Source organism: Heptranchias perlo, chromosome 29 (assembly GCF_035084215.1).
Source record: "Heptranchias perlo isolate sHepPer1 chromosome 29, sHepPer1.hap1, whole genome shotgun sequence".
Classification (NCBI taxonomy): Eukaryota; Metazoa; Chordata; class Chondrichthyes; order Hexanchiformes; family Hexanchidae; genus Heptranchias; species Heptranchias perlo.
The window spans coordinates 36,404,541-36,419,905 of record NC_090353.1 but is presented as its reverse complement, the minus strand read 5'-3'; the positions used below and the strand labels follow the sequence as shown (position 1 = coordinate 36,419,905).

Below are 15,365 nucleotides of genomic sequence, written 5' to 3'. Positions count from 1 at the left end.
CCCCACTCCCGCCATTGGCCGTCCGACATGTCCATCCTCGCGATGCCCCGCCTTCCCATGGCCAATTGGAAAAAGAACGGAGTCCTGGTTACTCTGATTGGATGAATCTTCACTGTTGGTCAAACAGCCATTTTTCCCCATTTCCAATATTTTTATAAAGTGTTTAAAGAAAATGAAAAAACACAAACGAGGTTTTTAATGCTATGATTTTTGTCCCGGGTGTTGCTCGCAGGAGGGCCCTGGAGATTAATCTCTGTCCTGGAGTCTCCAGGAATTAATGCCGGAAGGTTTGATAACCCCTCACACCCAGTGCATCAACTCCTCTCTGCCCCTCACTGAGAGAATCTGCTTGTACATTTTTCCAGCACCTACTACTTTTTTTTTTAAATTGAGATTTCCAGTATTGGTAGACGATGGTGTAAAAAGATCCTTTTCAGCCAGCCCTGATGTGTGAAACCATTCGTGGTGTTGCAGTGAAATCTCTCTCCCTGGATTGACAGCACATTATCTGCAATGTGGCCCTCTGGGATTGAGATGGAAGCTGCTTTGAACGGGCGGGATGGGAGCGAGGGTGGAGGAGGAGGAGGAGGAGGAGGGGGGAGGAGGGGAGAAGGGGGGGGGAGAGGAATGTGATGGTCTAGAAGATTCCACAGGCAACAATGAAACCACCTGCATTGTAAGTGCTGTGTCAGAGAGTGTTAGAGTAAGAGCTCCTGTATTCAGTGACCAGGCTGCTCACTACAATAAATAATTGAGAACATTGCTTGCGATTGAGAACGATGCTTTTGAGTTTAAAGCACGGATCAAGAGTTTCTCACAATAGGAGTGAAAGCGAATTGATTTATTACCTTGCTGTTGAAAGTCGGACACACATGTCCTGTCCTTGCCCAGTTGATGAGATGGATCCGTTTCGAGGCCTCTCTAATCCCTGGAGACCTCGGTCGCAAATTGGTCCCAACCTCTCCCTATCGGAACCAGGCAATTATTTTTTTAATCCTATCAGGTCGACACTCGAGGGAGAAAGGGGAGGGGAAATAGAAAGGGAAATATGTGGATGTGGGAAATCTGAAATAAAAACAGAAAATGCTGGAAACACTCAGCAGGTCGGGCAGCATCTGTGGGGAGAGAAACAGAGTTAACATTACTGATCGATGGCCTTTCATCAGGTCTGGAAGATGTTAGAAATGAACAGCTTTTAAACCAGTCCAGAGCCAGGGAAAAGTGGGAAGTGAAGGGATAATCTGTGATCATTTTTGTCGTTTAATCACTTCTGCTCTCCATTCGATCACAGACTCTCCCTTTTTGTGATCCAATTGAGGTGTTTAAGATGATTAAAGGATTTGATAGTGTAGATAGAGAGAAACTATTTCCTCTGGTGGGGGGAGTCCAGAACAAGGGGGAATAACCTTAAAATTAGAGCCAGGCCATTCAGGAGTGATGTTAGGAAGCACTTCTTCACACAAAGGGGAGTGGAAATCTGGAACTCTCTCCCCAGAAAGACTGTTGAGGCTGGGGGTCAATTGAAAATTTCAAAACTGAGATTGATCGATTTTTGTTAGGGAAGCGTATTAAGGGATATAGAACCAAGGTGGGTAAAAGGAGTTAACATCAGCCAATAGAATGGCGGAACAGGCTCAAGGGGCTGAATGGCCTACTCCTGTTCCAATGTGCTAATTAAGTTGATAAGGTGTTCTGAGGATGCTTGAAGGAAGGTTGCAGAAGGAAGTGTAACAAAAATGTAATTTTTCAGCTCCTTGAGGTCAGAGATGTTAGTTCTAGAGAATGTGACATTTTCCAATTCAAACACTACAGCACGGGTTAGATACAGAGTAAAGCTCCCTCTACACGGTCCCATCAAACACTCCCAGGGCAGGTACAGCACGGGTTAGATACAGAGTAAAGCTCCCTCTAGACTGACCCATCAAACACTCCCAGGACAGGTACAGCACGGGTTAGATACAGAGTAAAGCTCCCTCTACAAGGTCCCATCAAACACTCCCAGGGCAGGTACAGCGCGGGTTAGATACAGAGTAAAGCTCCCTCGACATGGTACCATCAAACACTCCTGGGGCAGGTACAGCACAGGTTAGATACAGAGTAAAGCTCCCTCTACACTGTCCCATCAAACACTCCCGGGGCAGGTACAGCACGGGTTAGATACAGAGTAAAGCTCCCTCCACACTGTCCCATCAAACACTCCCAGGGCAGGTACAGCACGGGTTAGGTTGTTGTTATTTTGTCTATTGTTGTTCAACATTGTATTGGCTTTGTTGACTGATGCTCTGCGTTGTTTGGACAAGTTTAGCATCAATCAACTTAGATTCTTAGCCCTGCCAAATCTCCCAGGAGCCTCCTCACCGAGGGTCCAGAACCCAAGTTGGATGAATTGCCTGGTCAGCTGTCCATACAGAGATATGTAAAATACTGAATGGTATTGTCACACTCAACCCAGAATATTACTTCAAATTAAGCAAAGGAAACAGGTCCTTAAAATGTAAATTAGTGAGGAATAGTTTAAAATAGATATTCGTGTAGTACGTTAGTCAAAGAGTGATACATGATTGGAATAATCTGCCAGCTGGAATCATTGAAAAACAATACGGATCTGGATATAATGAGAGAGTAACAGTACTGGAGGGGTCAGCTTCAGGTACTAAAAGACAGACTTGCATTTCTACAGCGTCTTTCATGACCTCAGGATGTCCCAAAGCGCTTCACAGCCAATGAAGTACTTTTTGAAATGTAGTCACTGTTGTAATGTGGGAAAACCGGCAGCCAATTTGCGCACAGCAAGATCCCACAAATAGCAATGTGATAAATGATCAGATCATCTGTTTTAGTGATGTTGGTTGAGGGATAAATATTGGCCCAGGACACCAGGGAAGAACTCCCCTGCTCTCCTTCGAAATAGTGCCCGGGGGATCTTTTACATCCATCCAAGTGGGCAGATGAGGTCTTGGTTTAACGTTTCATCCGAAAGACGGCACCTCCGACAGTGCAGCACTCCCTCAGTACTGGCACTGGGAGTGTCGGCCTGGATTATGTGCTCATGTCTCTGGGGTGGGACTTGAACCCACCACCTTCTGACTCAGAGGCGAGAGTGCTGCCCACTGAGTTACAGCTGACACACATGAAGGCAAATGCACCAGCCATTTTGCACATAGCAAGATCCCAGAAACAGCGAGGAGCTAACGACTGGTTCATCTGTTTTTGAGGGAGCAACATTGGCTGGGACATAGGAACAGTAGGAGGCCATTCAGCCCATTGAGCCTGTTCCGCCATTCATTAGATCATGGCTGATCTGAGGAAGAGGGAGATGAGAGGCTGGAGAGTGGAAGGGGAGTGAGACCGAAAGAGGGATTGAGGCTGGAGAACAGAGGGAGAGGGGAAGAGAGATGGATGGGGGAGGGGAGCGATGGAGACTTGTTAGGGGGTGGGATGGAGAGACACCCTGGAGAGCGAAAGAGGAAAGAAAAAGAAACCAGAGACTGGGACGAGCTAGACATGTTACATTAGGTGTCAGCCATGGCTCAGTGGGTAGCACACTTGCCTCTGAGTCAGAATAGTTGTGGGTTCATAATCCCACTCCAGAGACTTGAGCACAAAATCCAGCTGGAAGGTGCTGTCTTTTGGATGAGATGTTAAACCGAAGCTCTGTCTGCCCTCTCAGGTGGACGTAAAAGATCCCACGACACTATTTGAAGAAGAGCAGGGGAATTTTCCCCGGTGCCCTGGACAAAATTTATCCCTCAAACCAAAACGTAAAACAGATTATTTGGTCATTTTATGGTATTGTTGTTTGTGGGATCTTGCTACCCTCAAAAATGGCTGCCATGTTTGCCCACACGATGACAGCGACTGCACTTCGAAATAAATCATTGCGTGAGAAGCCCTTTGGGAGTATTTTAAGCAATGGAGATAAGGCGCTATATAAATATGCAAGTCCGTCTTTACTTGTCAATAGCAATGACGAAAATAAAGGTTTGAGACAAAAGAAAAAACGTTCCTCGTGCGCCGGAAACGTTTTGTTCGGGAGGGCGGGCCGGCCCCTCGCTGACGACGCGGTGAAGGGTCAGTGGGGTTTTGGAGCAACTGATTGATGAAATGAGGCTGCCCAGAGTCTGTCCACACCGGACCCTGAGGTGCCCCTTTAAATATGCTAATGAAGTCTGTTGAATATTAATTTATGTAAAGTGGCCTAATGACGTAACACACAGCCATGTTCCCGCCCCTTTCGTATTTGACAATCTGACTGGCTCATTAGTGGCAGCCCCGCCTGTTGATTGGTCAATGTTTGTATCAATCAAGGCAGGGAGGGGATTTGATTGGTGGCGAGAAGCGATACAGCGATGGGGGTTCCGTCACTTCCTGCGGAATCGGAGCCACGTGACTGAGGCTGAGAGATAGAGGGAAGGAGGAAGTGGAGGAAAGAGGGAGAGAGAGTGGAGGAAAGAAAGAGAAAGAGAGGGAGAGGGAGAGAGAGAGGGAGAGATAGATAGAGAGAGAGAGGGAAGGAGGAAAGAGAGATAGACACACACACTGAGGGAGGGCTAGTAGGAGAGAAAGATAAGGATAGAGGGAGGGAGAGAGAAAGAGGGAAGGAAGGAGGAAGTGGAGGAGAGAGAGAGGGAGATAGAGAGGGAAGGAGGAAGTGGGGTAGAGGGAGGAGAGAGAGGGGCAGATAGTGAGAGTGACCATGGGACTGAGGTAGGGATACAGACTGAGGAAGAGGATAGAGGGAAGAGAGACAGAGATACAGGGCGAGGGAGTGGGAGAGAGGGGCTGTGGGGAGAGAGGGGCTGTGGGGAGAGGGACTGTGGGGAGAGGGGCTGTGGGAGAGAGGGGCTGTGGGAGAGAGGGAGAGAGGGGCTGTGGGGAGAGGGAGAGAGGGGCTGTGGGGAGAGGGAGAGAGGGGCTGTGGGGAGAGGGAGAGAGGGGCTGTGGGGAGAGGGGCTGTGGGGAGAGGGGCTGTGGGGAGAGGGAGAGAGGGGCTGTGGGGAGAGGGGGAGAGGGGCTGTGGGGAGAGGGGGAGAGGGGCTGTGGGGCGGACAGTCCCGGGACCCTGGGACTGATCCAAGTTTCCGGTCTTTGCTTTTTCCCCAAATTTCAGTGCGGGGGTTTTACAGGAATTTATTAAATGGTGCGAACCACCAATTGGGGCAAAAATCCAGGAAAAAGTATTTGAATTGTGAGTCGTTGGACAGTGATGGGAGATAAAGAATATGAAATGTGTGGCCGCTGTTGCAGGGCTGCAGGTTAGATTGTGATCTGAAGTTTCTTCAGTTTAACAGTCGCGATATCCAGCGGTTCCTCAGGGTCTGGGGTTGTTGATTCGTTTAATTTTTAACATTTCACATTGACGCGAAGTTTCAGGGTGACTTTGGGGAAGCTGCAGGGACCTGTCGGCAGTGAGTGGATATCGAAGCTTCAGAGCTTGCTGTCGGAGGCAGGGGTCGGAGCTGTGGTCAGTCTCCCCCACCCCCGGTACCCAGCATGTCGGTCTCCCCCAATCGGAGTCTCTTTGTCCGCTTGCTCGGTTGCTGGAAGCCGCTGTTCAGCGACAGATTTCTGCTTGTGACGAACACCGTGAGCTCCGGAGCCCTGATGGCGACTGGGGACATAATCCAGCAAACCCGAGAAATCCGCAGGGACCCGGACCACCTGCGGGAATGGGCTCGAACAGGTAAAAAAATAACTTTCCTTTCTCATTGCCTTTTACCACCTCGGGACGTCCCAAAGCGTTTTACAGCCGATCAAGTACTTTTTTGAAGTGTGGTCATTGGTGTGAGGAAACGCGGGTACAAGTCTGTCACTGTATAACACTGGGGTACAGTACTGGGGGGTACAGGTCTGTCACTGTATAACACTGGGGTACAGTACTGGTGGGTACAGGTCTGTCACTGTATAACACTGGGGTACAGTACTGGTGGGTACAGGTCTGTCACTGTATAACACTGGGGTACAGTACTGGTGGGTACAGGTCTGTCACTGTATAACACGGGGGTACAGTACTGGTGGGTACAGGTCTGTCACTGTATAACACTGGGGTACAGTACTGGTGTGTACAGGTCTGTCACTGTATAACACTGGGGTACAGTACTGGTGGGCACAGGTCTGTCACTGTATAACACTGGGGTACAGTACTGGTGGGTACGGGTCTGTCACTGTATAACACGGGGGTACAGTACTGGTGGGTACAGGTCTGTCACTGTGTAACGCTGGGGTACAGTACTGGTGGGTACAGGTCTGTCACTGTATAACACGGGGGTACAGTACTGGTGGGCACAGGTCTGTCACTGTATAACACGGGGGTACAGTACTGGTGGGCACAGGTCTGTCACTGTATAACACGGGGGTACAGTACTGGTGGGTACAGGTCTGTCACTATAACACGGGGGTACAGTACTGGTGGGTACAGGTCTGTCACTGTATAACACTGGGGTACAGTACTGGGGGGTACAGGTCTGTCACTGTATAACACTGGGGTACAGTACTGGTGGGTACAGGTCTGTCACTGTATAACACTGGGGTACAGTACTGGTGGGTACAGGTCTGTCACTGTATAACACTGGGGTACAGTACTGGTGGGTACAGGTCTGTCACTGTATAACACTGGGGTACAGTACTGGGGGGTACAGGTCTGTCACTGTGTAACACTGGGGGACAGTACTAGTGGGTACAGGTCTGTCACTGTATAACACTGGGGTACAGTACTGGTGGGTACAGGTCTGTCACTGTATAACACTGGGGGACAGTACTGGTGGGTACAGGTCTGTCACTCTGTGTGAGGAACGCCTTCCCACCATCAGTCCTGAACGTGTCCTTTTCCCAGCGTGTGCCAGTTGCAGTGCTGTGAATTGGCCTCAGCACCCCTGGGCCGGAGAGGGTGAAAGAGATGGGCGACCCTACGATCCCTGCTGGAAAGAGTCCGGGTGTCAGGGGTGGTCCAGATTGGGACCCAGTGGTGATGACGCCCCCCCCGGGCTTGCTCCCGTACAAAAATAGTCACAGGCAAAGTACGAAAAGGGCCATCCAGTCCTGCGGTTGTGGTTTGACCTGTAACTGTGACTCGGGATTAACTGTTTCCACTCACTCAATATCTTGGATCCTTCTCATTGCCTTCCGTTCAAGGCTGAAGGGTAGGACGCGGGGGACACAGTACTGGCTCTTTCTCTTGCCGGTATCACTGTTGTGTGTTTCTTTGCTCCATTCTCCACTCAGGCCGAATGTTTGCTACAGGCTGTTTATTGGGCCCCTTTGCGCACTACTGGTACAGGGGTCTGGATGGAAGATTCCCGGGGAGAACAACACCCATCGTCGTCAAAAAGGTTCTGTTGGACCAGATCATTGCCTCGCCCATCTTCGGCATCTTTTACTTCTTTGGTACGTCTAACATTTCTGTGTCTCCGAAGAGTTTCGGCCACAATTGACATTGTCCCCCCCTCACCCAGTGCAGGAGGTGTGGGAAATCTTCACGCTGCACCCATTCAATCTGTGAAGAAAGACCAGCACCACTGGTGGGTACAGGTCTATCACTGTATAACACTGGGGCACAGGTCTGTCACTGTATAACACTGGGGTACAGTACTGGTAGGTACAGGTCTGTCACTGTATAACACGGGTACAGTACTGGTGGGTACAGGTCTGTCACTGTATAACACTGGGGTACAGTACTGGTGGGTACAGGTCTGTCACTGTATAACACTGGGGTACAGTACTGGTGGGTACAGGTCTGTCACTGTATAACACTGGGGTACAGTACTGGTGGGTACAGGTCTGTCACTGTATAACACTGGGGTACAGTACTGGTGGGTACAGGTCTGTCACTGTATAACACTGGGGTACAGTACTGGTGGGTACAGGTCTGTCACTGTATAACACTGGGGTACAGTACTGGTGGGTACAGGTCTGTCACTGTATAACACTGGGGTACAGTACTGGTGGGTACAGGTCTGTCACTGTATAACACTGGGGTACAGTACTGGTGGGTACAGGTCTGTCACTGTATAACACGTTGTGGAGATGCCAGTGATGGACTGGGGTGGACAAATGTACAGAGTCGTACAACACCAGGTTATAGTCCAACAGCTTTATTTGAAATCACAAGCTTTTGGAACTTAGCTCCTTCGTCAGGTGAGTAAAAGCATCGCATATTACCTCTCTGCCGAGGGGTGATAACGGGCAGTTGGAAAGGTTATCTGTAATCACCAGACATTGTTCTCTGACTATATATGCGATGCTTTTATGAAACCCTTCTTCACTCACCTGACGAAGGAGCTAAGCTCCGAAAGCTTGTGATTTCAAATAAAGCTGTTGGACTATAACCTGGTGTTGTACGACTCTGTACTGTATAACACTGGGGTACAGTACTGGGGGGGTACAGGTCTGTCACTGTATAACACACTGGGGTACAGTACTGGTGGGTACAGGTCTGTCACTGTATAACACGGGAACAGTACTGGTGGGTACAGGTCTGTCACTGTATAACACTGGGGTACAGTACTGGTGGGTACAGGTCTGTTACTGTACAATATAGGGGTGCAGTACTGGTGGGTACAGGTCTGTCACTGTATAACACTGGGGTACAGTATTATTCATTGAGGAAGTGATGATTCAGCTGTACTGAGCCTTGCTCAGACCCTCACCTGGAGATACTGCGTTCAGTTCTGGGCACCGCAGCTCAGGAAGGATATATTGGCCTTGGAGGGGGTGCAGCGCAGATTCACCAGAATGATACCAGGGCTAAAAGGGTTAAATTATGAAGGCAGGCTGTGTAAACTTGGCTTGTATTTCCTCGAGTTTAGATGGTTATGGGATGATCGAATTGAGGTATTTAGGATGATAAAGGGATTCGATGGGGGAGTTGGAGAGAAACTATTTCCCCCGGTGGTGGAATCCAGAACAGGGGGGAGTAACCTTAATATTAGAGCCAGGACCTAATCGACTGGCGGAACAGACTCGAGGCACTGCATGGCTTGCTCCTGTTCCTATGTTTCTATCAGCGTGGCGTGGTTTGTGTAACGATAATGAGGTGTTGGTGGGACAGGAGGAGGATAACGCAGCTCGCGGAGGTGAAGGCAGCCTGTCACAAAGGATTTGTACCTGATCTGAAATGTTTAACTGTGACCCTGTGATCTATTCCGACAGGGATGGGAACATTAGAAGGACACAGTCTCATGGACTGCGGTCTGGAGTTCAAGAACAAGTTCTGGGAATTTTACAAGGTAAAACTCCAAAAGTCTTTTGCCGTGGAAACTTGATTTTGGCATTTGATGGTTTCCCTGCCAGTCATGTCCTCTGATATTTGGAGCATCTTTTGCCAGAGCCGGCTATCAGCCACAAAAATAAAACACAAACCCTTTCTTGTCTTGCAGCTTAATCAGTGTTAATGTAGCCCATGTCACTAACCTGAGAGTTTTCACAAAGATTAGATGGAATTGTGAATCACGACCCCGGATAATCCCGTATTGTACAAATAGAATTTGATGCCTCGGGACGTCCCAAACTGCTTTACAGCCAATGAAGTACTTTTGAAGTGTCGTTACTGTTGTAATGTGCTCCTGGTGAACCCACTGCACCCCCTCCAAGGCCAGAATATCCTTCCCGAGGTGCGGGGCCCAGAACTGAACCCAATCTCCAGACGGGGTCTGACCAGGGCTCTGTACAACTGCAGCATCACTTCCTCCCCTTTGAATTGCAGGTTTCAAACTTTGACTGCCCAGCTCACAGCCCCAGCGTCCCGGGATTGTTGGTGGGACGCTGCACCACAGAGGTGGATGCCACACCGAAGGGAAAATTTGGTGGGGGTGGGGCAGAGAAAGAGACCCCCTGTATCTCCCCCACCCCCAAACACCCCAACTTGAAACCAGCCTTTCAGGAAGGGTTGAAATTGCCGATTTGCTTTTGTGGAGTCACTTCAGAAGATTTAATGTTTGAATGAATTGTCTGTTTACAGGCGGACTGGACGGTTTGGCCGGCGGCCCAGATGATCAACTTCTTTTTCGTCCCTCAGAAATTCCGCGTGCTGTACGTGAATTTTCTAACTGTTGGATGGGACACTTTCCTCTCCTATCTGAAACACCAGGTACGTGGATTTTGGCAGGAGCTCGAATCTTGTCCGTGAGGGACGTTAGTCCTGAATATTTGACCCAGTCTCCCCATCAAACACTCCCAGGGCAGGTACAGCACGGGTTAGATACAGAGTAAAGCTCCCTCTACACTGTCCCATCAAACACTCCCAGGGCAGGTACAGCACTGGTTAGATACAGAGTAAAGCTCCCTCTACACTGTCCCATCAAACACTCCCAGGGCAGGGACAGCACGGGTTAGATACAGAGTAAAGCTCGCTCTGTGCTGTACTAACCCTCCGTCAGAGGACTCCCTTCTGTCCCAGTATTTGCACAATTCCCACACCCGTGGTTTCGATGAGTAAGATTTACAATTAGTATTGAATTAGAGCAGTTTTGTGCTATGACCCCTGCCCACTTGACCCTGTGGCAAAGTAACTGGCAATTGGTCCCAGCAGCCAACAGAAAGGGAAGACTTTCACCTTATTGGGGATGAACTACGTTTGAACTTGGATCCCAGAGGTGAAAGGTTGCCTTCTCACTTGCTCCACTGGTAGGAAGTGGTGGGATGCAGCATATTGTTCGCTCAGTGACGGTAAGGTTATTGCTCGGGAGCCACCTGTTGTGTATTTTATTTGCTGCCCCTTCTGATGTCAGTCTAGCTCAGCCGTCTCTTATCACTGAATCGTATAGCAGGGAACGAGGCCGTTCGGCCCATTGTACTCGTGCTGGCTCTTTGAAAGAGCTATCCAATTAGTCCCACTCCCTCCCGCTCTTTCCCCATAGCCGTGCAATTTTTCTTTTCAAGTATTTATCCAATTCCCTTTTGAAAGTTACTATTGAATCTGCTTCCACCGCCCTTTCAGGCAGCGCATTCCAGATCATAACAACTCGCTGCGTTAAAAGAAATCTCCTCATCTTCCCTCTGGCTCTTTTGCCAATTATTTTAAATCTGTGTCTTCTGGTTACCGACCCTCCTGCCAGTGGGAACAGTTTCTCCCTATCATTCTGTACAATGAGAGTTTGATGAATAGAGATACTGATAAGTATTTGGTTACCCAAAAAATGCACATGATAAATAATATTCAACTGAATATGAGACAGGGCTGAAAGGATATTGCAAACCTTCGACTGAGCCTAACAACGAATGCATGTGTGCACTCGGAGACAGTTATTCATTTGTCTTTGGCAATTTTTAGCCGATATGTGGATATTTGTGGTCCCAAAAACTTTCTTTTTTATTTGTTCATGGGATGTGGGCATCACTGGCAAGGCCGGCATTTATTGCCTATCCCTAATCGCCCTTGAGAAGGTGGTGGTGAGCCGCCTTCTTGAACCGCTGCAGTCCGTGGTGACGGTTCTCCCACAGTGCTGTTAGGGAGGGAGTTCCAGGATTTTGACCCAGCGACGATGAAGGAACGGCGATATATTTCCAAGTCGGGATAGTGTGTGCCTTGGAGGGGAACGTGCAGGTGGTATTGTTCCCATGTGCCTGCTGCTCTTGTCCTTCTAGGTGGTAGAGCTCGCGGGTTTGGGAGGTGCTGTCGAAGAAGCCTTGGCGAGTTGCTGCAGTGCATCCTGTGGATGGTGCACACTGCAGCCACAGTGCGCCGGTGATGAAGGGAGTGAATGTTTAGGGTGGTGGATGGGGTGCCAATCAAGCGGGCTGCTTTGTCCTGGATGGTGTCAAGCTTCTTGAATGTTGTTGGAGCTGCACTCATCCAGGCAAGTGGAGAGTATTCCATCACACTCCTGACTTGTGCCTTGTAGATGGTGGAAAGGCTTTCGGGAGTCAGGAGGTGAGTCACTCGCCGCAGAATACCCAGCCTCTGACCTGCTCTCGTAGCCACAGTATTTATATGGCTGGTCCAGTTAAGTTTCTGCTCAATGGTGACCCCCAGGATGTTGATGGTGGGGGATTCGGCGATGGTAATGCCGTTGAATGTCAAGGGGAGGTGGTTAGACTCTCTCTTGTTGGAGATGGTCATTGCCTGGCACTTATCTGGCGCGAATGTTACTTGCCACTTATGAGCCCAAGCCTGGATGTTGTCCAGGTCTTGCTGCATGCGGGCTTGGACTGCTTCATTATTTGAGGGTTTGCGAATGGAACTGAACACTGTGCAGTCATCAGCGAACATCCCCATTTCTGACCTTATGATGGAGGGAAGGTCATTGATGAAGCAGCTGAAGATGGTTGGGCCTAGGACACTGCCTTGAGGAACTCCTGCAGCAATGTCCTGGGGCTGAGATGATTGGCCTCCAACAGCCACTACCATCTTCCTTTGCGTTAGGTATGACTCCAGCCACTGGAGAGTTTTCCCCCTGATTCCCATTGACTTCAATTTTACTGGGGCTCCTTGGTGCCACACTCGGTCAAATGCTGCCTTGATGTCAAGGGCAGCCACTCTCAGCTCACCTCTGGAATTCAGCTCTTTTGTCCATGTTTGGACCAAGGCTGTAATGAGGTCTGGAGCCGAGTGGTCCTGGCGGAACCCAAACTGAGCATCGGTGAGCAGGTTATTGGTGAGTAAGTGCCGCTTGATAGCACTGTCGACGACACCTTCCATCACTTTGCTGATGATTGAGAGTAGACTGATGGGGCGGTAATTGGCCGGATTGGATTTGTCCTGCTTTTTGTGGACAGGGCATACCTGGGCAATTTTCCACATTGTCGGGTGGATGCCAGTGTTGTAGCTGTACTGGAACAGCTTGGCTAGAGGCGCGGCGAGTTCTGGAGCACAAGTCTTCAGCACTACAGCTGGGATGTTGTCGGGGCCCATAGCCTTTGCTGTATCCAGTGCACTCAGCCGTTTCTGGATATCACGCGGAGTGAATCGAATTGGCTGAAGACTGGCTTGTCTGATGGTGGGGATATCGGGAGGAGGCCGAGATGGATCATCCACTCGGCACTTCTGGCTGAAGATGGTTGCAAATGCTTCAGACTTGTCTTTTGCACTCACGTGCTGGACTCCGCCATCATTGAGGATGGGGATGTTTGCAGAGCCTCCTCCTCCCGTTAGTTGTTTAATTGTCCACCACCATTCATGACTGGATGTGGCAGGACTGCAGAGCTTTGATCTGATCCGTTGGTTGTGGAATTGCTTAGTTCTGTCTATAGCATGCTGCTTCTGCTGTTTAGCATGCATGTAGTCCTGAGTTGTAGCTTCACCAGGTTGGCACCTCATTTTTAGGTACGCCTGGTGCTGCTCCTGGCATGCTCTTCTACACTCCTCATTGAACCAGGGTTGATCCCCTGGCTTGTTGGTAATGGTAGAGAGGAATATGCTGGGCCATGAGGTTACAGATTGTGCTGGAATACAATTCTGCTGCTGCTGATGGCCCACAGCGCCTCATGGATGCCCAGTTTTGAGCTGCGAGATCTGTCCTGAATCTATCCCATTTAGCACGGTGATAGTGCCACACAACACGTTGGATGGTGTCCTTAGTGCGAAGACGGGACTTCATCTCCACGAGGACTGTGCGGTGGTCACTCCTACCAATACTGTCATGGACAGATGCATTTGCGACAGGTAAATTGGTGAAGACGAGGTCAAGTGAGGTTTTCCCTCGTGTTGGTTCGTTCACCACCTGCCGCAGGCCCAGTCTAGCAGCTATGTCCTTCAGGACTCGGCCAGTTCGGTCAGTAGTGGTGCTACCGAGCCACTCTTGGTGATGGACATTGAAGTCCCCCACCCAGAGTACATCCTGTGCCCTTGCTACCCTCAGTGCTTCCTCCAAGTGGTGTTCAACATGGAGGAGGACTGATTCATCAGCTGAGGGAGGATGGTAGGTGGTAATCAGCAGGAGGTTTCCTTGCCCATGTTTGACCTGATGCCATGAGATTTCATGGAGTCCAGAGTCAATGTTGAGGACTCCCAGGGCCACTCCCTCCTGACTGTATATCACTGTACCGCCACCTCTGGTGGGTCTGTCCTGCCGGTGGGACAGGACATACCCAGGGATGGTGATGGAAGAGTCTGGGACGTTGGCTGAAAGGTATGATTCTGTGAGTATGGCTATGTCAGGCTGTTGCTTGACTAGTCTGTGGGACAGCTCTCCCAATTTTGGCACAAGTCCCCAGATGTTATTAAGGAGGACCTTGCAGGGTCGACTGGGCTTGGTGTTTTGCCGTTGTCGTGTCCGGTGCCTAGTGGTCCGATGCCGGGTGGTCCGTCCGGTTTTATTCTTATTATGACTTTTCGTAGCGAGATTTTACAACTGAGTGGCTTGCTAGGCCATTTCAGAGGGCAATTAAGAATCAACCACATTGCTGTGGGTCTGGAGTCACATATAGGCCAGACCGGGTTAGGGCGCAGGCTTCCTTCCCTAAAGGACATTAATGAACCAGATGGGTTTTTATGACAATCCGGTAGTTTCATGGCCACCATTACTGATACTAGTATTTTAATTCCAGATTTTTTTTTATTTTTAATTAATTGAATTTAATCTGAATTGAAATCTGATAAAAAGAGTGGAAAGAAATCTTCATGTTGTTACGATATTGGCCCACTCCAGAGACTTGAGCACGTAATCCCAGGCCGACACTCCCGGTGCAATACTGAGGGAGTGCTGCACTGTCGGAGGTGCCGTCTCTCGGATGAGATGTTAAACCGAGGCCTCGTCTGCCCCCTCAGGTGGACGTAAATGATCCCATGGGCACTATTGGAAGAAGAGCAGGGGGAGTTCTCCCTGATGTCCTGGGCCATTATTTATCCCTCAATTAACATCGCTAAAAGCAATTTATCCGGTCATTCTCACATTGCTGTTTGTGGGATCTTGCTGTGCGTAAATTGACTGCCGCGTTTCCCTACATTACAGCAGTGACTACACTTCAAAAAAAAAAAGTACTTCTTTGGCTGTAAAGAGCTTTAGGACGTCCTGAGGTTGTGAAAGGCGCTATATAAATGCAAGTTCTTTCTTTCTCTCTTGCTCTCAGGGTCAACCAGGCAAAGGAATCTTGTTGGATGAGTCAGGTATTCCGGACGAACAGAAGACAGAGCCGGTGACCTCTGTGATGCCTCTGGAAGACGAGCAGTAGCAACTGGCTCCCAGCCGGCAAGGAACCTCAATCGAAGGACCGAAGATCCTGCACCTGTCGGCCTTCAGTACGACCCAGGGCAACTCGGACTGTATCCCACTGACAGCCGGGTCCCAAAATAAACGGATCAAAGTTTCCCCGCCCTCTCCATCTGGGGGCCAAACAAAGCAAAATTACCACCGGAATAGTCTGGATATAATTATTTTTAATAGTCGAAATTGTGATTCTGGACTGTGAAAAATTAAATGTTTTTTAAGTGA

General features: G+C 49.4%; 2 protein-coding genes and 1 long non-coding RNA gene across 4 annotated transcripts in view; 2 read left to right on the top strand and 1 right to left on the bottom strand.

Moving 5' to 3' along the window:
• The window catches only part of LOC137299634 (paramyosin-like), a 21,819-nt gene extending 16,365 nt beyond the window's left edge, over positions 1 to 5,454 (top strand). Inside the window, exon 4 of one of the 2 annotated variants that reach the window (XM_067968547.1) lies at positions 5,368 to 5,454. In XM_067968547.1, coding sequence (XP_067824648.1) covers positions 5,368 to 5,378 — 11 coding nt within the window. In that variant the 3' untranslated portion in view covers positions 5,379 to 5,454. The remainder of the gene's footprint in view (positions 1 to 5,367) is intronic. The other variant, XM_067968548.1, reaches the window with a different exon arrangement.
• The window catches only part of LOC137299637 (uncharacterized), a 49,803-nt gene that overhangs the window by 1,004 nt on the left and 33,434 nt on the right, over positions 1 to 15,365 (bottom strand). Inside the window, exon 4 of the long non-coding RNA XR_010957961.1 lies at positions 849 to 1,115. This is a non-coding gene — a long non-coding RNA (uncharacterized lncRNA). The remainder of the gene's footprint in view (positions 1 to 848; positions 1,116 to 15,365) is intronic.
• On the top strand, positions 5,023 to 15,365 carry LOC137299635 (mpv17-like protein 2). The gene is made up of 5 exons (XM_067968549.1): positions 5,023 to 5,683; positions 7,222 to 7,383; positions 9,148 to 9,224; positions 9,956 to 10,084; positions 15,004 to 15,365. Exons 1-5 carry the CDS (start codon positions 5,494 to 5,496, stop codon positions 15,103 to 15,105), a joined length of 660 nt encoding a protein of 219 aa, XP_067824650.1. The 5' UTR covers positions 5,023 to 5,493; the 3' UTR covers positions 15,106 to 15,365.